General features: G+C 54.5%; 3 protein-coding genes across 12 annotated transcripts; all 3 read right to left on the reverse strand.

Annotated features, from left to right (window-relative positions):
• Positions 1 to 5,007: 5,007 nt before the first annotated feature.
• Positions 5,008 to 8,287, reverse strand: C6H19orf53 (chromosome 6 C19orf53 homolog). The gene is made up of 3 exons (XM_044254067.1): positions 7,811 to 8,287; positions 7,678 to 7,733; positions 5,008 to 5,454 (listed from the first exon to the last, which is right to left on the reverse strand). The coding sequence occupies exons 1-3, from the start codon at positions 7,905 to 7,907 to the stop codon at positions 5,311 to 5,313; spliced, it is 297 nt and encodes a 98-aa protein (XP_044110002.1). The 5' UTR covers positions 7,908 to 8,287; the 3' UTR covers positions 5,008 to 5,310.
• On the reverse strand, positions 7,682 to 14,751 carry MRI1 (methylthioribose-1-phosphate isomerase 1). Of its 6 annotated transcripts, none has more exons than XM_044254063.1 (7): positions 14,537 to 14,751; positions 14,222 to 14,460; positions 13,228 to 13,403; positions 11,948 to 12,124; positions 11,645 to 11,869; positions 9,818 to 9,947; positions 7,682 to 7,733 (listed from the first exon to the last, which is right to left on the reverse strand). In XM_044254063.1, the coding sequence occupies exons 1-6, from the start codon at positions 14,666 to 14,668 to the stop codon at positions 9,820 to 9,822; spliced, it is 1,077 nt and encodes a 358-aa protein (XP_044109998.1). In that variant the 5' UTR covers positions 14,669 to 14,751; the 3' UTR covers positions 7,682 to 7,733; positions 9,818 to 9,819. The 6 variants fall into 6 exon arrangements, 5 of the variants coding, with proteins under 5 accessions (XP_044109998.1, XP_044109999.1, XP_044109997.1 ...); XM_044254064.1 differs by lacking the exon at positions 7,682 to 7,733 and adding an exon at positions 9,419 to 9,673; XM_044254062.1 differs by lacking the exon at positions 7,682 to 7,733 and adding an exon at positions 9,419 to 9,678.
• A 1,196-nt stretch (positions 14,752 to 15,947) lies between these two features.
• Positions 15,948 to 27,892, reverse strand: YJU2B (YJU2 splicing factor homolog B). 5 transcript variants are annotated; one of them, XM_044254071.1, is made up of 11 exons: positions 27,434 to 27,846; positions 25,627 to 25,682; positions 25,341 to 25,541; positions 24,079 to 24,132; positions 22,809 to 22,891; positions 21,433 to 21,488; positions 20,031 to 20,091; positions 19,112 to 19,254; positions 18,853 to 19,025; positions 16,769 to 16,907; positions 15,948 to 16,635 (listed from the first exon to the last, which is right to left on the reverse strand). In XM_044254071.1, exons 3-11 carry the CDS (start codon positions 25,341 to 25,343, stop codon positions 16,163 to 16,165), a joined length of 1,185 nt encoding a protein of 394 aa, XP_044110006.1. In that variant the 5' UTR covers positions 25,344 to 25,541; positions 25,627 to 25,682; positions 27,434 to 27,846; the 3' UTR covers positions 15,948 to 16,162. The 5 variants fall into 5 exon arrangements, with proteins under 5 accessions (XP_044110006.1, XP_044110007.1, XP_044110005.1 ...); XM_044254072.1 differs by lacking the exons at positions 25,627 to 25,682; positions 27,434 to 27,846 and adding an exon at positions 27,864 to 27,892; XM_044254070.1 differs by lacking the exon at positions 25,627 to 25,682.
• Positions 27,893 to 27,905: the final 13 nt, after the last annotated feature.

Below are 27,905 nucleotides of genomic sequence, written 5' to 3' on the forward strand. Positions count from 1 at the left end.
TAGGCAAAAAGAAAAAAAAAAGTAAAATAGCTCATTAAGCATTTTTTATATTGAAAACAATTTTATATTGATTACATATCAAAAAGATAATATTTTAGGTAAGTTTGGGTAAATAAAATACATTATTCAAATTAATTCCACCTGTTTCCTTTTATGTTTTATATTTTATGTGGTATCAGGACATTTAAAGCTGTATATGTGACTTGCATTGTAACTTCTATTGGACAGCGCGGTCTTGAGGCACAGCCTGCCACACAGCCCGCCACAGTGACAGCGACAGAAAGGACTTGGATAATGGCAATGGCGTCTGACTGCTTCGGTGGTGCCCTTGCTGCTCCTGGGTGTTATTGCGATTCAGTCTTCCACCAGCACTGCAAAGTGGAGAGCCCGGGCTCCATTCATCAGACGAGGAAACTGAGGCTTGGAGGGGAAGTGCTTGCTTGAAGTCCCCCAGACCAGGAAGCCCTAGACTTACTGCCCTGTGCCTTTCTTACAAAGGATTGGCGGCAAAGATGGACTGATAGGGAAGGCGTCACTGGGGTGTGGGGAAAGGTAGGGAGGACTTCAGCAAAGCCCCCATGTCAGCTGCTCCCCTTGCAAACAGGACCCCGGGGCTGCCCTTACCAGCAGTCCTCTTCAGCATCTGGTGCGTGGCTGTTATCCTCTAAGCCTGGGTCCCAGTTCCCGAGAGTGCTTCAGTGGATGTCTTAAGATGTTGAATCAGAGAAGTCACTGGAGGCTGCTCTGGTCTGTTGTCTACTCTAGGAGGAACCAGGACTGGGCTTTCACTGAGTGAGGATGTTTATTGTCTAACAATAGATGTTAACGTTGTCAACATCCCCATCTCCGGGATGAAAAAAACAGGCCCAGAAATGTCAGGTGACATGCCCGAGGCCCCCAGCAGGGGAAAGATAGGGCCAGCATTCAGGCCCTGTGGGTGGGCTGGTTCTGTCACATTGGCTAGGGATCAAACGCACAGAGTTTGGGAAACCCCAACATTCTGTTCCATTTTCCTGATTTTATGGATGAGGGGAATGAGGCCCAGAGAAGGTCAGAAAGTTGCCCAGGGCCACACAGTGATCTCCGGAGAATATATGAGGTCAGAGAGGACCCTGGGAGTCTCTCTCGGCCAGATCTCCTCCTAACAACACTTTTAGTTAGGAGAGATTGGGAGCAGGATTCCAGTCATCCACATGTCCTGCCTTCTCCCTGCAGCCAAAGAGCTTGGGCTGCAGGCAGATGGAAGCCACGTTTACCCCGCCAGGCCTCTGTGAGCTCACTGTCTAGGCATCCAAGGCTCCGGATCCCAAACCCACATGTCCTTGAGAAGCATGGGAAATGGGGTGGCCCTGGAGACTCAGTTGGAGGGGATCAGCCGCCCCCCCCCCCGGCAGCTTTGGTGCCATCCCACCCTAACTTTCCGGGGTCCCTGTCTTTGGCCAGCCCCCCACACAACCCCTGCCCTTGCTGACTCAGGCAGGAAACCAGCCCGGGCAGTTTCGCTTCCTGGTTCTGATGCAGCCCCTCTGGCCTGCCCAACTGGCAAGATTTACTTCTTTCGTTTCTTCTCTTCCCTTTTGGAACACAGGTTCATGGGCTAAGCGTCAGGGCCTCGTTGGGAGAAGTGGGCATTCAGGCGGAGGGGGATGGCAGAAGGAGGAGAGGAAAGGCTGAAAAAGCCACATCTAGTGACTTCTCTGGCCCGGTGGGCAGGGCCAGTGTGACAGGCCAGAAAGGACAGGCTGAGTGGCTAGTCTTGCTCTCCACTCTCTGGACAAAGGCAGCTCTCACAGCCCTCAGGCTCCAGAAGTCTCCACACTGAGCAAGGGGTGTTAGGGTCCCCCTTTTACAGATGGGCAAACAGAAGTTCAGAGAGTTGACAGGACTTGCTGAAGATCACACACCCAGGAAGGGGCCAAAACTGGCACTGCACTCAAGGTGTAGGTATTTTTCAGAGTCTGGGGCTCTTGGTTTCAGATCAGTGCTGGGCTTCTATGGACAGGTGGAAGGAACAAGCATAGAGGGAAAAGTCATGCAGGGCAATGAGGCTATTTGGGGAGACCGAGGGGGTGGGGAAAAGGGGGAACAAGTGGGTTGACATTCCAGACCTCATACCTGTTGCGCCTGAATGCCCTTCCTCGCCCCTGGGGTCCTCCTCAAAAGTCGTCCGGAGGGTCAGAGGGACAAAGGGAGGTGGTTTACAGGTGTCCCTGGCCCACTTGGGCACCACTGGCCTCGGTGGGGTTGGCCTGGTTTCCTTGTGCCTCCTGGTGGCCCAGGAAGGCACCAGAAGACAGTTGGAGCTCACCGTGTCCCAGTGCTCACTCTTCTGAGATTCCAGATAAAGGTTAACAAATAATTTCCAGAAGAGGGAATAATCATGTTTCTCATAGGCACATAAAGATGGACACAGGTTAACATTTTTATTGAACTCACGTGGGAAGGAGGCAGATGTTATACGGCTCAAAGAGAGTCTGGAGAGCAGGCACTTCACATTATCAGACTATTTGCGCAAATAAACGTGCAGATGGGGGCAAATTGTTTTTTTCTGTAGTGAGGAGGGTTGTCAACGGAAACCTCTGCTGGCCAGAATGGAATTTGCATGTCTACAGATAAGTGGTTTTATATTGCTATCAGTTGCTTACAATTTACAGAACTGAGAGTTCAAAGACAATGCTATGAATCAGATAACCCGGAAGGGTGTGTTGTATAGAGATGATGCACTGAATAATCAGAATTGATTCATTGAAATGCACAATTTTCCTCGCCAAAAAAAAAAAAAAAAAAAAAAAAAGGGAAAGAATTCTTAACTTCCTTCATTCAATGAACACCTGTTCATTAAGCACCTCCTGCACCGTCCTAGGTGTTGGGGACACAGCAGTGGACAAAGACCCAGAGAAAAGCCTAGAGCCATGCGGAGTTACCACTGCCAGGGGTGGAGGTGCAGGAGGGCAGAGGAAGGGTCTCTGAGGGGACATCCGGGAGGGGGAGGGAACCATAGCACGAGGCAAGACAGAGAAGCGGGGTGGGGGGTGGGGGGGTTTGCAGGGGGCAGCCTTGGCTGGCTTTCCCAGTTTTCTGTTTTCCCTACTAGGATGCCAGTCCTCAGCTCTCCCTTGCTGAGGCTGGCACGGAACAGGTGTACAATCAATCTGCTCAGTGGGCAGAGGGGGTCCATCTCAAAAGGCAGAAGCTACTCACTGCCTGCTTAGGGGGGATGCTGCTGCGCTGTGGGCAGATGGCACAGGCACTGTGGTGGCCTGAGTGGGGCTAAAGGAAGGGTGTGCGGGTGTGCAGGACACACGCCTGAACGCAGCCCTGCCCTCCAGTGCTGCAGCTCCTTTCCCCAAGCCCACCCCAGCTGAAACCTGAGCATTGGGTCCGGGGAAACTCCAGGACAGTCTCCATCAGTTTGGGCACAGCTGCTGAAAGTTCTGGTATTTCAAAATGTAAATCTGTATTGTGTGCATTTACTCACTGTATGTATAAAACCAATTTTTTTTTCTTTTTGACAGAGAGATCACAAGCAGGCACAAAGAGAGGGGGAAGCAGGCTCCCTGCTGAGCAGAGAGCCCGATAGGGGGCCAAACCCAGGACCCTGAGATCATGACCTGAGGGGAAAACAGAGGCTCAGTGGGGAGCCTGCTTCTCCCTCTCTTACTCTGTCAAATAAATAAATAAATAAAAATCTTAAAAAAAAACAAAAAAACCAACCAAAAACCCAAAACATGACTCCAGTACCCATTAGCAATTGCATGAATCATGGACACCCCCCCACCACCCCAGGTCAGGTCTGCTCTCTGTTGATTTGCCTGGACACTTCACATCAATGGAATCCTACAGCCAATGGCCTTGGGGCCGACTTTTCATTCAGCACATCTTTGGGGGGCATCCATATTGTAGCACGTTAGAGCTTCCTACCTCTTTACGGAGGAAGCATAGTCCCAGTGCAGATACGCATGCTACTCGCCCCCTGCGTTGTTGAGGGCTACCTGGGTTGCTCCTAGTTTTAGGTGACCGTGACTGACACTGCTGTGAACATGCCCGTACCAGCTGTTGGCCAAGTCCCTGCTCTCAACGCTTCTGGGCATGTGCCTCGGAGTGGAACAGCCGGGGCAGGCGGTTAATTCTAGGCTAAGCGCTTTCCAGAGTGGTTATCCCCGACCTTGTAGAAAAATGTTGGTAGTTCAGAAGTCTTTGACCACTGCCATGTGGGACCAGAAGAGCCGTCTGTGGTGGGTTCACTGGCCGGGGGCCAGCCGCTCCCAGTTGCCGCCACCTCCCCCAAGGCAGCAGCTCAGTGTCACCCTGACTGTGGCCTAATTCCTGAGCCGTGACCCACTCCCCACACCCCAGCAGGGGTTGGGGCAGGAAGGCGGTCAGCTTCTTCGCTGATCTCAGGCACATTTCACTCCGGCAGACCACCACCAAGCAATGATGGAGGGGCCTAGGAGAAGCAGGACAGAATCTTGGTCTGGGAAGAGACAGCGGCTGGCCGGCGGGGAGCAGGGACCCTGCTGGTGGCTGTGCAAATCTCTGCTCTGTACTGTCGACGACACGACCTAACCAGGGCATCACAAGGGCTGAGGTGGCGTGGAAAACGCTTGAACAGTGCCTGGACTACTGGTGGTACTACATGAACACAAGCTGTTAGGGCTTTCAAGATCAAGGTGGCCCCAAGCAGTTCCCAGGTACATCCTGGTTAGACTGGCACTGAGACCCTACCAGGTGGCTTCAGCATCTGTGCTATGGATGGGAGAGTGGCTCCCTAAGACGCCTGGCTTATCTCAGGTAGAGGTGGTGACCCACGCATGCCTGCTGATGGGTGTGCACTCAAGTGAGGAGGTTGGCGCAGTCACCCAAGACCGGAGGGGCAAAGGTGCAGAAGCCCACTGGTCCCTCCCTGGGCCCATGGCTGGTCTCTGGTGGGAACTGATGGGGCTCACCTAACTGGGGCACCTGGGTCCCCAGCCCCAGCACTGGCCCACTCCCAGGAGCACGGGAACGCAGAAGGAATCACTGGTTTATTGCTCTGGGTTAAACCAGTGGATACAAGACCGGAGGAGGGGGATGCAGGAAGTTGGTGAACATTTCCTTTCCTTCTGCAGCCCCTGGCACCCCGGGAAGCTGACCAGTCCACTCCAGGTCTGCTGATCACCTGCTCACGGGCTGGACCCCAAATGAAACTTGAGGTACATGTGACCCACGGCTCCGGGGAACCCAGCTCCTCCTTGCGGTGCCAACTGTTGGGTCCCCTGCATAGGGCTGAGCATGGAGGCTGTGTCGACGGCCTCCAATGGGCTGATGTCCTTAGGAAGGCGTCTTGGTGGAGGAGGAAGAGGCTGCCTCCTTCATGGCAGAGGCCTTCACCAGTGCCAGCCTCTTGGGCAGGCTGCTGCAGGCTTTCATTACCACATCATGTTCAATCTTCTTCCGGATCCCGACCTCCAGGTCCTGAGGGGGGCAACCACAGGGCACTGAGACTGGGATCTGAGGTGGGGGGAGGGGAGCGCCTAACGCGCCATGCTCTCTATGCTGAGAGTGCACAGGGGGCTGGATGAGCAACTCCCCCCGAAACAGTGTCTGAGGGTCTGGGGTTTAAGTCCTGCTTCTGCCCAGCACTCTTTGGGGGCGTTACACAGAAAAAATCCTGTTCTCTCTGGACCTCAGCTTCTAAACCTCCGCTCAGCCCCATTTTACAGATGGAGAAACAGGTTCCTGTAGTGAGGAGGCATTTACCCAGGCCTCCCCAAACAGGTGAGGGATGGGAGATGGAACATGCCCAGAGCCTTCGGTCTCAGCTTCCAGGCAGTAGTCCCTGCTGGCCCATGTCATCTCTGCCTGGCAGATGGCGGACTGGGGCTCTGAGACACAAAGATGTGAACAAGCAAAGGCACAGGGGTTTGGGTCCAAAAGTGGTAGTTTAATCATATTTCCCAAACCTCCCTGTCCTGCCTATGAGTTCCCACAACTATGACCACCATGACGGTCACATAACTGGGTGTAGGAAACACAACAGCAAACAAACAAGACAGAAAAATCTCTGCCCTCTGGAAACTGGCACTCAGTGTGTGTGAGACGACATACATGCCCATGATTTGCTAGGTTAAAGTGGAGGTAAGCGCTGCTAGCCAAGAAAGAACACAGGATAACGAGTGAGGGGTGCGAGTTACTGGGGACAGCTGCTCAGAAGCATTGCCTGCAGTCAGACTAGACTGAGAAAGGGAGCCGTGTGGATTTCTGGAAGAATCTGGGAAGAGGAAACAGCTGGTACCAAAGTGCTGAGGTGGGATAAGAACTGTTAAGGGACCAGTGAGCAAGGGGAAGATCGGGAGGAGGGCAGGGAGGTGACAAGGGCAGATCATGCAGGGCCTTGTGGGCCACGGAGAGGATTTGGGCTTTTCTTGAGGTGGGAGACATTGAAGGCTCTGAGAAGAGGACCGGGGGCACCTGAGTGGCTCAGCTGGTTGAGAAGAGAACTGGACCTGGGTGCTCACTGGCGCCCTTTGGCAGCTGTGGGAGGAGGCAGGGGCTCAGGGAGGATGTCCCCACATTGGTCCAGGTGGTAGTTGATGGGGTGGGACAAGGTAGGCGGTAAATGGGTGGATTCTAGATTAATACCAAACACAAAAAGGATGAGATGATACACAGAGGTTAGAGAAGGAGAGAATCTTGGATGATCTCGGAGGACAGAATCTTCCTGAATCAAGACTGTGGCAGGGTCATGTCAGGGAAGGAGAGGGATCAGGAGCTTCATTTTGAAGATGCTCAGCCCACCTCTCGCAGCCAAATGGAGGTAAGCAGATTTCTGGGTACCCAGGTCTCAGAAAACCAAGGCTCTGGGAGAAACTTAAGAATTTGCTCAAGAGTACATATTAGGTAGGGTGGAGTACAATTTGAACTCAAATCTGACTCCAGTAAAACCAGTTTCAAATCTCCTTAAACTTCTTTATAAAGTCAACCCTACCCACCTATGTAAAGTAGCTGCATTTAAACACAACCACAAAAATGACAACCAACGCAGGTAACGTTCATTTGTGTCCTGTGCTGTTCTTGGCGCTTTACAAGTGCCCCATGGCATTAAATCCTTACAACTGTGGGAGAAAGGTGTTATTACTATGACCATTTTACAGGTTAAGAGACTCAGGGTGAAGAAATAATAGCTGTTGGGGCGCCTGGGTGGCTCAGTCATTGGGCGTCTGCCTTCTGCTCGGGTCATGATCCCGGGGTCCTGGGATCCAGCCCCATATCCGGCTCCCTGCTCAGCGGGAGGCCTGCATCTCCCTCCCTTCCCCTGCTTGTGTTCTTCCCTCTTTCGCTGTCAAATAAATAAATAACATCTTAAAAACAAAAGCAAAAACAAATACTAGCTGTTGATAGGACTTCCACCGCACGCAGCACTGCGTTTCTGCAAAGATGGGGTTTCGACTTTGCCACGCCACCTCCCGTCCGGACTTCTTTTAAACAACGACAAGAGCGACAGGTGCTAACGTGCGTTTAGACTTTCTGCGGGCCTTGCTCCTCTGATGCCCGCTGAATGTGGTATGTGATGTACCCATGACACAGGGGTCAAAACTGAGACTCGGAGACCTGAGTTCTCCAGGCTCCTCCACCGGGTGCAGTCTCGGTGCACCGCCTCCAGGCTCCTTCCCTGGCCGCTCGCGCACCCCCACTCACCTTTTTGAGCTTTTGCTGCTGCACGATGCGCGCCTTCTTCGGGGCGATCACACGACCTAAGAAGAGACGCAGTCGCGTAAGGCTGGGGAGCCCTAGGCCCTCCTCGCCCCCCAGACCCCTGACAGTTCCTCACCACCCTTCCTCGGACCCCGGCTGCGCTCGGAGGCCGCTGCAGCTGCTTTGCTCTTCGCCGGCTTCCGTGCCTGGAACTTGCGCTGTCCCTGCGCCATGATTTAGGATGCGCCGGAAAAGGCGGGGCTGTACGCAATCGCAGCCGGAATGCGCAGGGCACGATGGGATACAGTGGGGACGCGGGGCGCAAAGGCTCACGGGACACAACGTGGCAAAGCATTACTGGGGATAAGCACCCATAGGAGCCGATAACGCAAACCTTCGCAAAAACTTCCAAGTCAAGGTTATAATAAGATAACATTTACGAAGAGCTCGTTTGTTTTGTAAAGCGTAGTTTTATGCCCTTCGTACACAAAATTTAGGACTAGGGTGAGGCGACTGAGGCAGTCACTGGTGCATACTTTTAAGGGTGCCTAAAATTCAGTAATTGATATAGTTTTCTCAACATTTAAAAATAAAATTTTAGGGGACGTCTGGGTGGCTCAGTCAGTTAAACCGCTGCCTTCGACTCAGGTCATGATCCCAGGGTCCTGGAATCGAGTCTCGCATCCAGCTCCTTGCTTGGAGAGGAGCCTCCGTCTCTCTGCCTCTGCCTGCCACTCTGGCTGCTTGTGCGCTCTTTCTCTTACAAATAAATAAATAAAATAAAATCTAAAAAAAAAAAAAAAAAAAAAAATTTTAGGAGCGCCTGGGTCGCTCAGGTCATGATCAGGATGGCGTCCCATGTCTGGCTCCCTACTCAGCCGGGAATCTGCTTCTCCCTCTCCCACTCTGCCTGTGCTCCCTCTGTGTATCTCTGTCAAATAAATTTTTAAAAATCTTTAAAAAAATAAAATCTGTGGGGGCACCCAGGTGGCTCAGTGGGCCGAAGCCTCTGCCTTCGGCTCAGGTCATGATCTCAGGGTCCTGGGATGGAGTCCCGCATCAGGCTCTCTGCTCAGCAATGAGCCTGCTTCCCCTCTCTCTCTGCCTGCCTCTCTGCCTACTTGTGATCTGTTTGTCAAATAAATAAATAAAATCTTTTAAAAAAAATAGATAAAAATTTAAAAAAATCTTTAAGAAAAATACAATTTTAAGGGTGCCTGGCTGCCTCAGTGGAGCACAGGACTCTTGATCTTGGGGTTGTCAGTTTGAGTCACAATTTTGGGTGTAGAGATTACTTTAAAAAAATTTTTAGTATACATATATTTTTTAAAGATTTTATTTATTTATTTGATAGACAGAGATCACAAGCAGGCAGAGAGGCAGGCAGAGAGAGAGGGGGAAGCAGGCTCCCTGCCAAGCAGAGTGCCCGACAAGGGGCTGGATCCCAGGCCCCTGGGATCATGACCTGAGCTGAAGGCAGAGGCTTTAACCCACTCAGCCACCCAGGCGCCCCAAAAATTTAGTATTAAAGAAATAGAATCGGAGGTACCTGAGTGGCTAGTTGGTTAAGCATACAACTCTTGATTTCAGCTCAGGTCATGATCTCAGGGTCTGAGATCTAGACCCCCATGCTGACCATGGATTCTGCTTCTCTCCCTCTCTCTCTGTCCCCACCCCCACTTGTGCTTTCACTCTTCTCTAGAAAAAATAAAATAAAAAGTATTTCACGAAGCTATTATCTTGATTACTGGGCTTTTTAGTGTCCCCTCTAAAATTCCGTACCCCAAGCACTGCCCTAGTTCTGGCCCTGGAGCAACCTAAGAGGGCAGTGCAGTACTGTCCCCATTTTATAAATGAGAATACCAAGGCATGGAGAGGTGAAGTGACCTGGCCATGATCACACTGTAGAGAAAGCGGCTGAGGCAGGTTTTGAACTTGAGGCAGGCTGGATCCAGTTACAGTGCTCTTAAGAGTCATGCAAAGGTCCTGTGTGCTCTCCCTGCTCTAGGAAGAAGGGTGGTTGTGGGAAGAAGGTCAGTTTAGGGGCAAGCCATTCAATAAGTTTATTATAAAACCTAAGGGAATTGGGGCAGGATATGGAGAGTGAGGTTGATTGCTTCTGGGGTCCATCTAGGGTCCCTACCCTCAGGAGACGGTGGTACTTAGGGCCGCCCGGAGCTCCTCGGGAGCGAAGACCCCCAGCTCTGTGATGATGCCACCGGTGATGAGCTCGTGGGGGGTGACATCGAAGGCAGGATTCCAAACCCCAATGCCTGCAGGAGAATGGGGAGGCAAGAAGGCAGGTATGTGGCTGTGTGAGAAGTTCTCAAGCTCTTGTCATCTGTCTCCTCCATGGTGGTTCATGAGTTGGGGAATCCTTGAGAATCTGGGATGGCTCATTCTCCAACTGCATGAAGGCATTACATGGGGCTTTAGTCCCTACTATCCAGTTCAGACCCTGCTCCCCACCATTCCTGGGCCATCACTGTCCAAGAAGGCTTGGAACGCTTAGAGACATCTATCCCACTTTTGCCGGCTCCAGCGATCTTTGTAAGAAGCTCTAAGAACCCACCTCAGAGCCTTTGCACAGGTAGTCCCCTTTGCCTCCAGTAGGGACGTGACTCACGGTTTCATTTCCTTTAGGTCTTTGCTCAAATGTCCCCTTCCCAGAGAGGACTTCTCCAATCACTGTCTAAATCTCCCCGCATGGACACTTCCCATGCCCATCCTTGCCTTGTTCATTTCTCCTGCGCTCATACCTACTTCTAACATACACAGCGGTTTTGTTATTTATCTTGTTTGTTTAACCCTAACCCTAACCCCCACTGGATTGTCAGCTCTGCGAGTGCAGAGGCATTTCCATCTTTTTCACTCCCGTATCCCCAGCGCCCTAGCACACCTCAGCCAGGTACTCAAAAATATTTGCTGAGTGAGTACCAACCTTCTACACAACAGGCTGCAAACTGGTGGCCTGTTTTCTCTGCTCACAGTGATTTTGGCCAGTGCTCATATGCCTCCAGGAAAGCAGGGGCACCAAAAACAAAATGAAGGAAAAAAATTTATAGAATTAATAGATCTGTTTTTAAAACGCTGTTAAGAAATTGGGAGCACAAAACAACAGGATGTTAGGACTTCCCTCCACTTAGTTGTATACTGGGATTTTTGCTGTTGCTCCATACATACTTGGGAGTCGGGTGGCAGCTCCACGGTATTTTCAGCACTTGAGGATCTTAACTGGTCCTTTTTATAAAAGTATTTTTCGTCATAATTGTTACTATCTAATGAGTGCTAAGCAAGGGTCAGGCACTGTCCTCCACGTCACGTGGATGAACTCACTGACAGCCCCGGGCTTTGTGAGCTGGGTGGTGGTAAGAGCTCATCTTACAGGGGCGCCTGGGTGGCTCAGTGGGTTAAAGCCTCTGCCTTCGGCTCAGGTCATGATCCCAGGGTCCTGGGATCGAGCCACGCATCGGGCTCTCTGCTCAGCGGGGAGCCTGCTTCCACCTCTCTCTCTGCCTGCTTCTATGCCTACTTGTGATCTCTGTCTGTCAAATAAATAAATGAAATCTCAAGAAAAAAAAAAAAGAAAAAGAGCTCATTTTATAGATGTGAACACTGAGGCCCTGGGGGATGACAGAAGTCAGGCATCCTGCGCATGGCAGGTGGGTGGCACGGGGAAGCTGAGAACATCAGTGTCTCTCCGTAGGCACTAGGTGAGACAATATTCTTACTTCTTCAAGGGAGGAAGCCCAGATGGACAACTTGCCCTCAGTCTCCTAACTCACTAGTTTTACACTCTGACCTTGAGTCTGACCTTCAAGATGTTTCTGTTCTAAGAAATGGCTGGAAGGAGAGCTTTAGGCCCCAGAAGGCTGATTCTACCTAGATCCACCAGACCCCGTGAAGGGGCCACAGTGCCTAAGGCGAGGTGTCCAGGTGCTGTGTGACCCCCTATAAAGGGAGAGCTTACCAGGGGCTGCAATCCTGACCCCGTTGACATCAGTCAGCTCCTGCCCCGGGCGCTCCTCAATGACGATTTCCCTGCCCGACTCCAGATGGAGGTCGCACGAGGAGCTGGGGGCAGCCACGTAGAAGGGGATGCCGTGGTGCTTGGCAGCGATGGCCAGCTGGTAGGTGCCCACCTTGTTGGCTGTGTCACCATTGGCAACCACCCGGTCGGCTCCCACGACGACAGCTAGGGAGCAACATGCTGGGGGTCATAACCTGGCCCGGGACACTTGGAGCCCTGCCCACTGGCGCCGTGCCTACTGACCTGACACGCCCCGGTGGGCCATGGCAGCTGCTGCCATGCTGTCGGCAATGAGGGTGGCGGGGATCTGCTCGTACACCAGCTCGAAGGCAGTCAGCCGGGCTCCCTGGTTGTAGGGCCGGGTCTCTGTGCAGAAGGCATGATCCAGACGGCCCAGGGTATGCAGTGAGCGGATCACACCTGTGGGGCCCAGCCCACCAGGACATCAGGATGAGACGGAGCGCGACACACGGGTGGGGTGGCTCGTTGTTTAGAAGCACCACACAGGGGCACCTGGGATCAGGTTGTGATCTCAGGGTTGTGGGATCGAGCCCTGTGTTGATTCTCTCTCCCTCTGCCTCCCTGCTGTCTCTCTCTCAGAATAAATAAATAAAATATCAGCACGGTTCGCCAAAGGCTCACCAGGCGCAGCCCCATCCCCATGCGCCTGCAGTAGCTGTTCCCTCTGCCAAGTACATGGGTGCTCAGAGAACATCTTGGTGAGGCCTTCCCTGATACCTCACTCTCCCACAGCAAACCCCACACCTCTGACCCCTTCCCGGCTCTTTCTCTTTAGTACTTATCACCTGTGGACATAGTACACACATTTATTGACTGGTTGTGTTTGTTCCTCCTACTTTCCTATTCCTCGGGGCAGAGATTTTGTCTACTGTGTCCACTGGTGGGTCCCTGGTGCCCAGAACTGTGCCTGGCACACAGTAGGTGCTTACTAAGTGCTGAATGAATGGAGGAATTCCTGCATGTCTGCCGGAATGGTGGGGCACCCTGGTTCTTCACTGACGTTTGCTGAGTGAAAAAATCAGTGTCTTGCCATCAAGGCCTCAGTCCCCAGGCACAAAGGCAGGGCTAACCCAATCTTTCTTTTGGGGGACCCCTCCCTTCTCAGCCCTTGCATCCTCCCATTCTCTAGGCACATGGCTTGGGCTGGACTGATTGATCCTAGAAAGGCAAATGACCCCATCAAAGCTCCTGAGATATGAGGAGCCTTTTCTGCACTGTCGGCATAAAGAGCCTTGGCTTTTCATGATCTGAATCCCAGCAACCTTCCGGCTGACCTGTGGAGCATAAGAATGATGCCGCCCTGGAGGGCAGAATTTAGGTACAGGGACAGATGGATCCTGATGCCACTCTTTGACCCCTGGACCCAGCCATACCTAAAGCTAAGGCCCTAAGCACCTGTATACAAGAGTAAATTCACATCGTTTTGCTGGGTAAAGTGGTTAGGGTTTCTTTCTCTAGCATCCAAAAAGGGCCCATCCCCACTCCCATGGATGCCCACTCACCCAGAGCTGTGCCATAGCCAGCAGTGGCCAGTGCGCCAGTGTTACAGTGGGTCAGCACGGTCACCTTGCCACCCCCAGGAGCTGCCCGCTCCAGGAGATGGTGGGCTCCTAGGTCCCCGATGCTCCGATTGTCCTTGAGGTCTTTCTCCAGCATGTCCTCGGCACAGCGGATCACTCTGGGGCCGACAAGGGGCTCTCAGTATCAGCCACCAGGCCTTGGGGCCCAGGTAAGTCCCTCCTCCTGGCCAATGCTACTGTGCAGGAGCCCTCTGGCTTAAAGCCTCTCCAGGCTATGTCCAGGCTGTGGGGCCTACACTCTTCTGCCATTGTCACCTGTCACACCATTTGCCCACCACACAACACATTTATCTGTGTGTGGGACAGCACAGCAATGAACAGGATAAAAATCTCTGCCCCTGTGGAGCTCACAGTAGGGTGGGGAAGTCAGGTGGTTAACAGTTAATGAAGTGAAGGAGAAAGCAGGAGAATCAGGGGACAGAGCAGGGGTGGTGAGCTGTGTTACATGAGGGCTTGGGGAAGACAGAAATCAGAAACCTGATGGAGTTGGTTCTGTGGATAGCCAGCCTGCAGAGACAGCACGTGCAAAGGCCCTGAGACAGAAGTAAGCTTGGTGGGGTCAAGGAACACGAAGGTAATCACTTAGCTTGAGCAGAGCAGAATGGAAAAACAAAAGGGCAGGGAAGAGATCAGAACTGGAAACAAAATTCCTCAAAAGCAGAAACCAGGAGAATGAAATGGCTCTGAAAAGGACCTTTAAGGCAGAAGGGGCTGGGCGTGTTCTGGTGAGGCAGAGTCAAGGGATTGAAAGCAAAGATCTTGGGTCCCAGCCACCTGGGGTGGGCTCTTGGTCCTGCTTGTGTGGCCGTGGACTGATGTGCCGTTCCTCAGTTTCCCTAATGTAAAACGGGTCGGTCTCGAAGAAATGAGTTAATAGCCTCTACGCAGAGCAGCGCCTGCCACAGGGTCCCCCTACCTCTCCCGGACCGCCTCCTCCGTGGCGCCCTCGCGTTCAGCCTCCAGGGCTGCGGTCTCGACCAGGTGGCGGGCAGCGCGGGCCATGTTGACGGCGGTGGGCCGGGCGGTGACCAGGAAGCTCAGCGCGTCGCGCACGAAAGCCACCAGGGCGGCGAGTCCCGGTCCCCCCGCGCCCGCCTGCAGCTCCACGGCGAGGCTGAGGCAGCCCACGAGCGCGATGGCCGGGGCACCCCGCACCTGGAGGGGGGATCCTGGCGTCAAGCGGGGTCGCCACCTCCCACCCCCGCCCCGCAGCTCCGCCGTACGGCCCCACCTTCATGGCGCGGATGGCCTCCCAGGCCTGGCGCACCGAGCCCACTGCCTCGTAGCGGCTGTGCTGGGGCAGGAGCAGCTGGTCGAGGATCTCCAGGGAGCCCCGAGAGTAGCGAATCGCCTCCAGAGACATGGTATCACCGCCTCGCTCACCGCCGCTCAAGAATCAGTGAAGGCGACCCGCGCACGCGAGACGAGCCTGGAAGACGGGGCGGGGCCAACGCCCCGCCCCCTAGGAGGCGCAAGCGCACAGCAAACCTACGGGACCCTCCGTCCACGTGACTAACCCTTTCCTACTTGCCCGGTGGACTCTGGGGAGTTAGCCGCGTCCTGAAAAGCACCGATGGCACCTTTTATGGGGCAGCTCCTGGATTTTGGGCCCTGTGTTCAGCCAGCCAGAATCATAGCATGATCCCCCAAGTCACCCAGAGGCGCCTGACTTCGGCCAGAGCGAGTGCTGAAGGAGGTCTCAAGTAGAGAAAGGCCCGAATTGGGGGATTATTCCAAAGACCAAGGGGTCTTAATGTTGCCCTGAAACCTCCCATCCCAGCAGGGAGCAAAGGCTGGTGGACTGGGGACAGCCACTGGGGCCACCATCTCCCCTGAGGGACAAGGCCAATAAGAATCTGGCCAGAACCTCAGCCCTGAAAGTCTGGTATCCCACTGTATCCCCAGGGCCTAGGTTAGTGGCCAGCACACTGTAAATAGCCCATCAATTTTTGTTAAATGATCTTCCTTTTCCACGGTTTGGGAGAAGGTGGCAGGCTGGCGCGGCTGGCCTGCTGTTTCTGAGCCGTTTTCTGCTCAGTTTACCAGATACCTTCAAAAGATGCATTATGGGGCACCCGGGTGGCTCAGTTGATTAAGCAACTGCCTTCGGCTCAGGTCATGATCCCGGAGTCCTGGGATCGAGTCCCACATCGGGCTCCCAGCTCCATGGGGAGTCTGCTTCTCCCCCTGACCTTCCATCTCATGCTCTCTCTCAAATAAACAAATAAAATCTTAAAAAATGAAAAAAAAAAAAAAAAAGATGCATCATGGTAGGGAAGTGGGGGAGGTCTTTCAGGACCTTCCAAGGCATCCCCACAGGCTGGGGATAACAGAAACCCCACACCTGCATACCCCAGGCCCAGCTGCTTCAGGCTCCGCCCGTGTTCCCAGCCCTGGCCTTCCCTGTGTGGTTCCCACAGCCTGGTTCCCTTCCCACCCTTCGCACTGTGCTGCCTCCTCTGGGAAGTCTGCCCTGACTGCAGACCAGCTGGAGCCACCACCTTGAGTCATGCCAGGTGGGGGTCATGGCTGAGGCCACAGTTGTGGCGGCAGCATCACACTGGCTGGTGAGAGTCCCCGGAGTTCAGTTGGCTGGGGGTTGTGGACAGCCCCTGGGCCTGGCTAGGAACCTGAGGCAGGGACAAAGAAGCAGGTCTTTAATGTTGGGATGACGTCCCACAAGGCACAAACACCCTCTCCAGGACCAAATAAATTAACTCCACCGCTGCGGGAAAGCGAGGTCTGGGGAGGGGCAGTATCGGAGCGCTCCGGGGGCTGGTGGTCAAGCAGGGCTGCAGTCCCACGGGCCTCCTGGGCGAATCGTAGCCTCTGGAGCGGGTCTGGTCCCAAGAACCGCTCACTCACTCTCTGAATCGGAGTAATCAGCCACAAGAGAGGAGCTGAGGGTGCACAGGTGTGGCGTGTCCTCCTGAGAGGAGCCTGGTGGGGACTGGGGCCTGTCCTGACATTTCCCCTCCTGCTCCCGAGGCCCCCTGCTCTTGGGGGTCTCGGCCGTCTCTGCGAGCTGTGAGCAGTCTCGGGGGGATGGGGGCCCATCCTGGGTGTTCCTCTCTGGCACCCATGGCTCCCCAGACCTGGGGGCCTCCGTTGTGTGGTGGGGGCTCTCTGAGACCTCCCGGGACCGCCGCCGCACGATGCCCAGGTTCCCTACAGTGATCGGGGAGCAGGCCGGTGCTGATCTGCGGTTCTGGGCCAGCTTCTTCAGGACACTGCCGGCTTTGAGGCTGCTGGTGGTGGGTCCTGGGGCGGAGGGGAACCAGGAGCGGCTGATGATCTCTGTCCGTTTGAGTTTCTGCTTGTCCTCGTAGGCTGGGGGTTGGGAGGGAAGAGAGGGAAGGAGGTCCAAAGCTGCCCTCTGCCCTGGCCTGCCACGGCCCACTCGTGGCTGAGGACCCCCATCTCTGCCCGCCCAGTCCCCCAGGCCCGCTGGCTCCCCACGCACAGTCCAGGGTGTGGAACTTGAGCAGGGCGGCCAGCCTGCGGTCGTCCTCTGTCTCGGGCACCAGTGGAATGGCCAGGCTCGCCTTAGCCTGCAGCGCCTGGTCCCTCTCTTCCTCCTCCTGCATGGCTTTTTTCTTTTCCTGTGGGGGGGGGGACAGGGTGAGGGAAAGTTGTCAAAGACCTGTCTCTGCCTTGCCCGCTGACGTGGGCTGTGTTCCTCTACTCAGCTTCCTCTGCTTCAAGCTCATTTGAGGAAAGGGCCTCCCACAGGGCCCGGGACACAGAAGTCACCCAACAAGCGCGAGCTGTGAGCGTCATTAACACACGCACTGTTCAGTCCTCTGCTCATTCCTTCCATGAAAATTTACAGAATGGCCAGCTTGTACCAGGTCTTGTTCTAGGCACTCTCTAGTGAGCGCAGCAGTGAGCAGACACAAACCCTTGCCCTCGGGGGGCGGACAATCTAGTGGGAGACAGACACAAGGTGGCGAGGATAAAAAGAACACTGGGAAGGGGGCAGGGAGCGAGGGTTCAACTGTAAATGTGGTGCAGGAGGGAGGGAAGGGTCAGGCAAGGTCTCCCCGAGAAGGTCACATTTGAGAAAAAACATGTGAATGAAGGAGTCATATGCATACTGGGGGAAAAGTGTTCCAAGGTAGGGGGAACAGCCTGTGCCAAGGCCCAGAAGCAGAAGTGTGCTTGGAGGAACAGTGAGGAGGCCAGTGTGGTCGGAACAAAGTGAGTGAGGGGAAGGTGGGAAAGTGGGGAGGGGAAATGAGATCATTCAGGCTATGGGCTATGGGGAGGACTTTGGCTTCTATTTTAAGTGGGAGCCTTGGAGAGTTCTAAGCAGAGAGATGAGTATTCACAGGTGCCTCCTGGTGGCCATGTGGGGAACAAATACTGCGTGTGTGTTGGTGGGGGTGGGGGGGTGGTCAGGAGCCTAGAGACCAGGGCAGAGAGACTGTGCTGGTCCACGCTGGAGATGATGGGGCTGTGGGAGGGGTCGGACCCTGAAAAATTTGCCAACAGGAGACAGAAGTGAGGGGGAGTCAAGGTCGACTCCAGGTTTCAGGGCCTGAATCCCTGGAAGGACAGAGATGCCTCTATTGCTGTGGGTGGGTGGCTCAGGGACAGATGGGGGCTTGTTGGGGTGTTATGTCTGGGGGTCCTTAGACACCTCATGGGGAGACGCCCCAAAGGCAGGGGACACATAGCTCAGGGCACAGGATGGTGGGAAGCACATGTTTTCATTAACAAATAATTAGTAAGAAAACTAGCAGTTTTACTCCTAATAATGACCACAGAATGATAAGGAAAGGAAGCAGGAAGGAACAAGAGCTGGAGGACGGTGACAGCTGGAGCCCCATGGAGGTTATTGGGGGAGCTCCTGCCTGCCTGGGGGGCACAAGGCAGCCCATAGAGGGAGGGAAGAGGGAAGGTTCTCGCATCCTACAGGATTCTCCAGTGGCCCGCCGGATGCCCCAGAGGGTGAAAAACCCATTCATGGTACCATCGGACCCTGGGCCCCGACTCCCTGTGATGGGGCTCCAGCCAGTATCTTTCGTACAACTTCAGAAGTCACTGTGGTCACTGCCAGCAGGGCCCTGGGGTGTCCTGGAGGCAGGACTGTGTCCCGGTCGTTGGCCCCTGCACCCTCAGCGACTCGCCACACCAGGACAGGGGTCTTGGCCAAGCATTCGTGTACTGAAATATGCACGATTACATTTCATTGTAGGTGACCTTCCCTTAAAAAAAATTTTTTTTTAACCACCAGACACTGACGAGAGGACTCTGGCAATTATGCGGGGGTGGGTTGATGATCTACGGACTCTGTGTGGGGATAGCTGAGTGAACCCATGAAATATGTGTTATGAGCTGAGCCACAGGTGTGCGCCTGGCAAACCGGGGCTCCTCATGGGTGCCCGGAGGTGGGGATGTGGTCAGATGGGGAAACTGAGGCTCAGAGGGCTAAATGACCCACCTGTAGCTAAGATGTGGTGGGGCGAAGGCTGCCCCTGCGTTCTCTCCCTTCCAGTATCAGTGCCCCCCGCCCGCCTCTCAGGGGCCCCCGCCCCTGCTCACCCGGAATCTCTTCCGGAGCATGCTGTTGAGTGCGAAGTCATCCTTCCAGGCGCTCTGGGCCTCCTGGATGTGGCTCAGGGTGGGGAGGGCTTTCTTGAGTGTGCTCCGGTCTGCCTCGCCGTGCTCCAGGCGGAACATGGCATCCGTCTCCAGCTTCTGCTTCTTCTCGTGCTCTGCAGCGGGCGGCCAGAAGGCAACAGGGCCTTGAGGCTCCTGCTCAGGCTCCGGGCTGGCCTCAGGGCCCGCCCCCTGCGCTCACCTGTCGTCAGCACCTGCTCGTTGTCCGCCATGTCCCAGCGCTCCTCCTTGCGCTGGGCGCCGCTCACAATCACGTAGTCGCAGTTGGCGGGGTCTGTCTGCATCTCGATGTAGTTGACGCAGAGGTGGCATTTCATCCGGAACCTGGGTGGGCAGAGGGTGGAAGTCAGGACACTGCAGCGGCCCCAAGTCACCCGTCACCCCTGCCTGCTTCCCTCTGTCATGTGTCACGTGACAAGTGTTCACTGAGCACCTACCCACCAAGCTCTGCATCTGGGGTGAGAGCCACGGGTCAGACAGACTGAGGGGCTGTCTGGCATCTGCTCACTTGTTCACTCATGTATCCAACACACCTTCCTGAGTTAGGCTGCTCTGTGGCACGCTGAGTGGCAGCTGCTGGGGACACAGCAGTGAGGGACACCAGCCTGCTCTTGGAGGGACTGACCTTCTAGCAGAGGCCACAGAGGCAGCAAATGCATGAGCAACCAGTGTCTGGTGGTGGGTGCTACTCTGGAAAAGGCCCGAGAGGCAGTGTTGGGGCAGAAACGCAAGAGGAGGGAGCCTTGTAGGCGACTGGGGAAGAGCGTTCCAGGCTGAAGGCTTCCAGGTGGGGGCCTTCCTGGGGTGTGTGAGGGACCTCAAGGGGGACAGTGAGACGAGATGAGGGTAGGGAGGGGATCGGGCAGAGCGATCGGGTAGGGCCATGGGGAGGGCTCAGGCTTTTACTCTGAGGAAGATGGGAACCATGGGGAATTCTAGGCAGAGGGATATGCCCTGACAGACCGGGACAGTGTCCAGGATAGGACTGCTGGGAATGGCCATCATGGAATGGCCACCCTCTGACTCAGATTCCTCTGGAGGCCCCTCGCCCTGCAGCTATCGGATGCGTCCCTCGGAGATGCCGGCCGGGCTGCCTGTACCTGTAGATCGGGGTTGTGTAGTAATTGCCAACCTTCTTCTTTTCGGCATTGTAGCGAACCCCTGGGAGGAGAGGGAGAGAAGAAAGGCTCAGCATCTTTTCCCGGGGTAGGGGGGCAGAAAGGGGCGGAGCTCCTCCAGACACACCTCTGGAGGACCTTAAAATTCAAGGTGCGAAAGAGCCATGTCCAGGCTCTACAACAGGTGCTCAAGTCACAGAGGAGGGTGGGTGGTAGCAGGAGGGCCCGGGTTCAAATCCCGACTCCACCGCATTCTAGCCGGACAACCTTAGGCCGGCTACTTTGGCCCTCTGGGCCTCAGTTTCCCCATCTGTACAACAAGGAAGACTATAACGCCTACGGCGCAGTGCTGTTATGAGAACCCCAGGAGCTAACAGTACACACGGATCACTTAGCACAGGGCCTGGGACGTGACAAGTGCTCAAGAAGTGTTGGCTTTTATTATTAATGTCTGTGTTTTTTTGTTTTTTTCACTAATTAGATGACATATAGTCCTGATCTGTTTAATCTTGCTCATGCCGTGAAAACAGCTTCAACTACAAAAACAGAGCTTGGGCTGGTGGGTGGTGTGGCCTGAGTTCTCCCTTCCCGGCGGCGGCTTCAGTTCACGGCCCTGAGGGTGACCTGCCTCTAGCATCAGGCTACATCCTGTTTCTGTCCCCTGAGCACTGGTGGCCTTCACTGCAGCTGCCCCTGGGCTGGGTCTGATCAGGGGGACCTACTGGCAAGGGAGGGGGGTGTCACTCCTCCTCCTCAGCAGTGGGGTGGCCCAGCCCCTCCTTCTGCTCTTCCATGGCCCCCGTGAGAGGGGGTGGACCCTCGTGCCAAGAGCCACGACCACACTTGCTTACAAAGCAAGCTGCTGCCCTGGGCCAGGCACTGCGCGAGGAGCTGAGGGTCCCTGAGTCACAGAGCTGGGAACGGAAGCCAGGCGGGTCAAGTCACCGCCCCGTGGTCTCAGAGCCGCCCTTGGGACCATGGAGCTGTGCCTGTCTGTCTGCCCATCCACCTGTGGCATGGATGGGGTTCAGAGCTAGGGCAGCGGCAGTTTGAGTTCACGAGCCCTCACGTGTGCTGTGTGCTATCTATTTTGTAAGCCACATACTTGGGGCGCCCATACCACCTGAATTTATGGCTGGGTAAACTGAGGCCCACAGAGACTAAGTCACTTGCTGAGGGTCCCCCAGCTAGGAAGTGGCAGAGCCGGGCCTCCTCACTGCTCTGCAGCGAGGCGCCCACAAGCCGCTGGTCACTGGAATGCCTCTCTCCTCTCGTATTCCTGATCGGGGTCCCCGGTGCGGATGGGCCAGGCGGGAAGGGGCTCGCCGCCTGCGGGGTAGGACGGTTGGGGGTGGGGCGAGGAGTGGGAGCAGGCGAAGCTCACCCATGCCGATGTGGTTCTTGCAGCCGTCACACCAGATGTTATAGGGCATCTCAAACCTGTGTGAGTAGAAAATGGCTCATCAGCGCCTGTCTGCTTGGGTCCTGCCTGAGTGTGCGTGCCCGTGCCTCCCGCCACAGCAGCGAGGCAGAGGGCACGTGCAAGAGGACAGAGCGCGGAAGGCATCCCTCAAGGCAGGCCGGTCATTCTGCTCTCCCACTCGCTCAGCCCGTCTGGGTGAGGACCCGCCGCTGCGGCCCTATCTTCACAACTTGCCCCAGGAGTGAACCCAACTGGAGGGGGGCAGTGGTCCAACCAGAGCTGAGCAGAGTCGCTGTATGGTCCCTGGATTTTTCTGTGGTTCTATCTGCAACACATGATCTGGCCATCCATGTGCAGGAGTGACAGAAATTGTGTTTCAAAATACCACGAAGTGATGAATGACAAGGCGAAGTCAAGAAGCCCGAGGCGGCCGATCGGGGTGGGCTCTGGGGCTGGAGGGGTGGGGAGGGGTGTTTCGAGGTGACCTTCATCTTGGTGCTTCCCAAGGCCATGATGGCACTTGGATCTTGATTCTTTTTCCGTTGACATTCCTGCCTCTCACTACTGTCGCTGGATCCTCTGCTCAGGCCCAAGGTGTACCACAGAGACCGAGGTCAGTGTCCACGACGCAGAGAAGGGCTCGTCCTTCTAAAGCAACACAAGCTGGCTTCTGTTTCCTGTCGCCGCTGACCCACTGGGGTGTGGGCCACAGACCAAAGAGCCCTGAGAGAAGGGCCACTGTCCTGGCTTGATGCGGCCATGGCTGGGATTATTTATCCTCCCCCTACCCGTATCCTTTGCGACATGACTCTACAATGCTTCCTATCAAGAGATGAAATGAACGATCCCCACCCCCACATCATGACTGGCTTTGGGCAATCGATGAGACAGAAGGGACAGTGTGCCCAGTCTGGGGCTTGGCCTCAAGAGTCCTTGTATACCTGTGCTCACTCCCTTCTGGAACCTGGGCGCTGCCATGTGAACCAGCCCAGGCCAGCCGACTGGAGGAGGAGACACATGTGGGGCAGAGCCAAGTTGTGCTGGCCCGGCCAGTCTGCAGGCAGGTCACCCCCGAACAGGTGAGAGAGCCCAGCCCGCGTCAGCCAAGGCCAGGGAAGGCCAGCAGAGGCAGCCAGCTGAGCTGCAGAACCGCGAGCAACATATGATACATGCTTATCATTTGATGATGTGGCAACAGCGGACCGACAGGCCGACTTCCTGCTTCCTGGAATTGAGACCCCGTGACACGGGGCAAAATCAAGGGCGCCAAATTCTCCCAGAGCCTGATGCCGGGTGGTACAAAGTACAGGGGTCCCCAGGTGGGGCCGGGGCCTTACCTGATGATGAGGATGCCTTGTGACAGCTTCCGAGCCCGCTCCCGGAGCGGGTGGCTGTTGTGGTACCGGTTGAGGGAGCCATGCTGCGTGGAGAGGACAAGGGGGCAGGTTAGCACAGCCACGGGGCTCTACCGGGCCGAGAGAGGCCGCCTGCTCATGTCCTGCGGCCGGTGCTAAAGGCAAACTGTGGGGGCACTGAAGGCTTGGGGAAGCAAGCAGGGCTGGATCAGGAATACAGGAGATTGAATCTTTGCTCTTCCATTTAGGAGATGAAAGACCTGCGTAACCCTGGGGAGTGATGTTGCCTTTTGTCTGCCAACCTCTGTTTCCCCCAACTGTCGACCGGGGTGGTGACTGTCCTGGCCTCTGGTACTGCAGGGAGGATGAGGCGAGGGGACAGCGCTGGTCAGCGCTTACTGGCCACTCCACGTGCCTCATCTTGGGTTTTTTGTTTATTTTTAAAAAGGTTACTTAAAATTTTACTTTTAAGTCATCTTTATGCCCAATATGGGGCTCAAACTCACAACTCCGGGATCAAGAGTCACAGCTCTACCAACTGAGCCAGGGATCCGGTGACGTTGGGCTATTTTTCTATTTCCTCCTTTTGGCATATGGGGAAACTGGCACAGTGAGGCCAGTTACTGCCCCGGATCACGTAGCTGGGACAATTCGTTCCCAGGCCCTTACAGAGTGTCTACAATGTGGGACCACAGCTGTGAATGAGACAAGACGGATGAACATCTCTACCCTCAGGCAGACGTTCTAGAAGGGGGAGATGGCACAATACCCAAATGAATGGATAGCGCATCAGGGAGCTATAAGGGCACAAAGAGAAATAAAGTACTAGGTGATGCACAGAAAAGGAGAAGGTGGTCAGGGAGGCCCTCTGTGGGGAGAGACCTGAAGGAAGGGAGGGAGCCTGTGGACAGAAGAGATTCCAAGCAGAGGGAACAGCTGAGGGAACGAAGAGGAAGCCAGAGGAGCCAGAGCTGGGAGAGCAAGGGGATCTGACAAAGTGCATCAGACCTCCCGACCTTCGCTGGAAACACACCAAGCTGGTAAAAGGTTACTGACGTCACCGCCACATTTACCACTGGGAACGAAGGCTGCCCTGAGCCCCCGGTGACACATGCACAGCAGCGAGCCCTCAGAGGCCACCCACACTCTGCAGCCGTGGCTCTGACTCCAGGAGCGGATGATGGGCCATGGGCCCCCTGCTCTATGCAGTCTCTTTGCTCGTGTGGACAAGGGGAAGGGAACCCACCCTTACCTTTTCAGGATTGAAATCCGGAGGGTAGTACTTGTTTACACCTTTCCTTTCACCCTGGGAAGCAGAAGAGAGATGGGACTCAGAGAGGGTGATCTGGAGGAGACCTTGTCGCGCAGCCTCAAGAGGCAGGGCCCAGATGAGGGAGACCGAGGGACATCCTAGAGAAGCCCTGGGCTCTGAGGGGCTCCACGGAGACTGTGACGTGGGGACTAGCGAACCACCGCTGTCACCGTGGAAAATTCCACCAGAATCAGACTCTCCTAAAGCAAGGGTGCTCAGTGTTTTGGGGACCATGACTGACAGCCAGACGCATTTAACACTGCCACTGTGCACACGCACATAACCCAGTGAAGCCCAGGGCAGGTTTTGTGAAAGAACGCTTACCCCCGCTGTGAGGGTCTTGCTTTTTCAATGCTGGCAGCCGCCCCATAAACTGACCTCGTCACCCACCAAAGGAGTGGGTCTCAAAATGGGCTGAACTCCCCCCTGAGGAGTTTCTAAAATACTGATGCCTGGCCCCAGCCCCTAAAGTTCTCCTGACAGGGGCTGCTTTGAGGTGTGACGCTCGGACAGGGGGCTTTTAAAAAAGCATCCTGCAAAGCAGGTGTTTGGACAAATCCTTGTGCACGGGTGCTTACGGCAGCCCTAATCACAACAGCCCAATGGTGGAAACAAGTCAAACGTTCATCGGTGGATGAACGGATACACAGAATACGGCTGATCCAAACGGGGGAACATTGCTCAGCGGTAACACGGAATGAAGTTCTGATTCTTGCTACGATGTGGAGGAACTCAAAAACACTATGTTCAGTGAAAGAAGCCACTCGTGAAAGGCCACATATTGTATGATTCCACTTACATGGACTGTCCCAAACAGACGAATCCATGTAGGCAGGAAGTGGGCTGGTGGCTGCCACAGGCTGGGGGAGGGGATCTGGGGAGTGACTGCTCATGAGGACAGGATTTCCTTTTTGGGGGAGATGGAAATGCTCTGGCATGAAATACTAAAAGCCACTAAAACAGTTCATGAATTTTACCTCCTTAAAAAAACAAAAGCCCCCCCAAAAAAAAAGAAAAGAAAAAAAACCTTCTTGGGTGATTTTAGTGCATGGCAAAGTTTGAGAACCACTGTACCAAAAAGATCACGATCCGGAGTTTGGAAATACCCCCTTATAGCTTGGGGAGGGGAAGGGAAAGGGCCACTTGGGGGGCCTGACAAAGACCAGAAGTGAAACCCAACAAGCACAAGGCTGTCCACTCACCATCTTGGCAACTGCCTACCGGTCCTCACGCTCAGCACGGCTGATCTGAAAAGACGACGAGACACGGATTGTGCAGGGTCAACCCCCTGCCCAGCGCTGCCCTCCCAGGGAGCCTGGTGGAGGGGCCAAGTCTTCCTGCCGAAGATGCCGTGGGCTGTGTGGCAGCAGCGGCTTAGACGATCCTCCAGAGAGCGGTGTTTTCTGTTTAGAAAGACCGTGTCCTCTTCACTCTCCACCAACATATATTTCACACCTGGCACCTTCTGCAGCCCCCACCGTGGCTTACCCGAACTGCAGCTGCCTCCTCCCTGGTCTCCTGGCTCTGCCTTTGACTGCCACAGTCTGTTTTGCCCACAGGGACCAGAAAGAGACCTTAAAATCTAAATCTGAAATATTGTTCTTCTGTTTGAACCCCTCCAGTGATCACCATCGGTTTGAGAATCAAGTCCAAACCCTTCCCATACCCTTTGGAGCCCCTGCCTGGCTCTCCAAGCGTGCCTCTTACCCACCCCTCTCCCTCCCTCTGTTGCAGTCGCACTGGCTCCCTGGCTGCCTTTGAAGGCTCAGCAGGTGCAGGCCAACTGGCTTGAATGCTCTTCCACAGGCTGTCTGTTCTCTGTCACAGATCTCAGCTCAAACATCATCTCTGATGATCTAAAGTCACTTCTTCCTTGGGGTTCCTATCACATGGCCCTGTCTATGCAGTCTGTCTCCTCTGCCAGGTTGCACTGTGTGTATCTCCAGCACCTGGGACAGTGCCTAGCCCCTGCTAAACACTGACAGCACGAACCACTCACAGTTGATTGACGTTTCCAAAGAATTAGTGCAGGTGACACATGACAGATGTTAGGTTCCTTGCACTGGGGGTGGGTGACCACCCTCCTCCTGTATATTTGCAGGAGAGACTTTTAGGTAAAATAAAACAAAGTTCTACTTGACACCAAAGAGAGATGCTACAAGGGACTGAAGTGTATTCTAGAATGCAGATTGGCAAATTTTCTCTATCAAGGACCAGACAGTAAATATTTCTGGCTCTGCGGACCCAACTGCCTCTGTCCCAATGACTCAACTCTGCCGTCATAGCAGAAAGCGGCTGTAGACAATAGGTAAATGGGTGTTGGCTGCATTTCATCAAAACTCTATTTATGAACACTGAATTTTGAATTTCACATGGCTGTCACCTGTCACAAAATATTATACTTCCTTTTGATTTTTCCCAACTACTTATGAAGTCAAAACCATGCTTAGCTGTCAGGCTATACAAAATCAGGCCGTGGCCTGGTTTTGGCCTGTGGGTGTAGTTATTTGGCTCCCTGTGCTAGAGTCAGGAAGTATCTAATTGTTTCTGCCACTTAGCTGTGCACCCTCTACCAGTTACTGCATGCCAGCCGCTCTATCAAGTCTGATATCACTGCCTTGTTTCGTCTGTATTATGTCACTATTATCTGTAGTTGAGGAACGAGGGCATGGGGGCTTAAGTAACTTGCCCAGGCTCAGAGGCGAAGCTGGAGTGCAAAGTTCTAGATGTAAACTGTTCCATTACGACCCTGAACATCTCTTCACCTCAGATCCTCCATCTGTAAAGTGTGTCCCTGGACCAGATTTTCCCAAGGTTATTTCCAACCTAAAAATGCTTTTGTCAACCAAACAGAAAAGTGCCCACTCAGGCTCCGGGGCACAGTTCCCCGAACCTGCATCCCAGCTCCACTCCTTCCTAACTGGGTGACTTCAGCGTCTGAGGGTCTCTGAACTCATACTTCCTCATCTGTAAAGAGTCTATGATGGTGACAGGACTTTCTGGGGTTCGATGAAGTAAGACACTGGGAAGTGTTTGCATGGTACCCCATTTTTAGGAGCTGGGGCTCTTACGGGGGTTTTACCACCCCAGGAACTGGCACAGGTGGGGCTATGGGATGAATGTATAGAAATTGCTAGTCCTTGGTGTCAGTAGTAATCATAAACCCCACTGGCTTAGGGCACAGTACTTGGGCTTGGATCCGGACTCTGCTGGCTAGCATTTTGACTTTTGGCAAAGCATTCCTCTCTGAGCCTCAGTTCTCTCATCTATAAAGAGGGCTTACAAAAGAGTCAACCTGATAAGGTTGCTGTCAAAACTCAGTGAGTTGAAGTACTTAGTCCAGCGCCAGATGCGGAGTTAAATGTTGGTACATCCGATTATTTCTCATGCCAAACCGTTTTACAAGCATCAAAATCTTCACCATAACCCAGTGAGATAGGGGCTCACTGGCCCCATTTTTCAGTTAAGAAAACCCAAGGGCCTTCAGGCATAATATGCCCGGGTATGGGACTGAGGTCGCGGCCAGGGCCCGGGGATTTCAGTAGGGGGTCGCGGCTGGGACATGGCCCGCGGACATGGGGCTCCGGAGATGGGCCCATAACCGCAGAGCCCCACGGCTCCCAGGGCACTCGTCCCCCATCGGACAGCTCCGAGGTCGCGGGAAGCAACGACCAGACCCCGGGCCTTCCCCGGACCCGACCGCCCCTCCGCCCGCGCGTACTTACCTGCCCTCCTCCTGACGTCACGCCGTGCCAGCGCCCGGAAGT

This window comes from Neovison vison, chromosome 6, assembly GCF_020171115.1.
Source record: "Neovison vison isolate M4711 chromosome 6, ASM_NN_V1, whole genome shotgun sequence".
NCBI classification, from domain to species: domain Eukaryota; kingdom Metazoa; phylum Chordata; class Mammalia; order Carnivora; family Mustelidae; genus Neogale; species Neogale vison.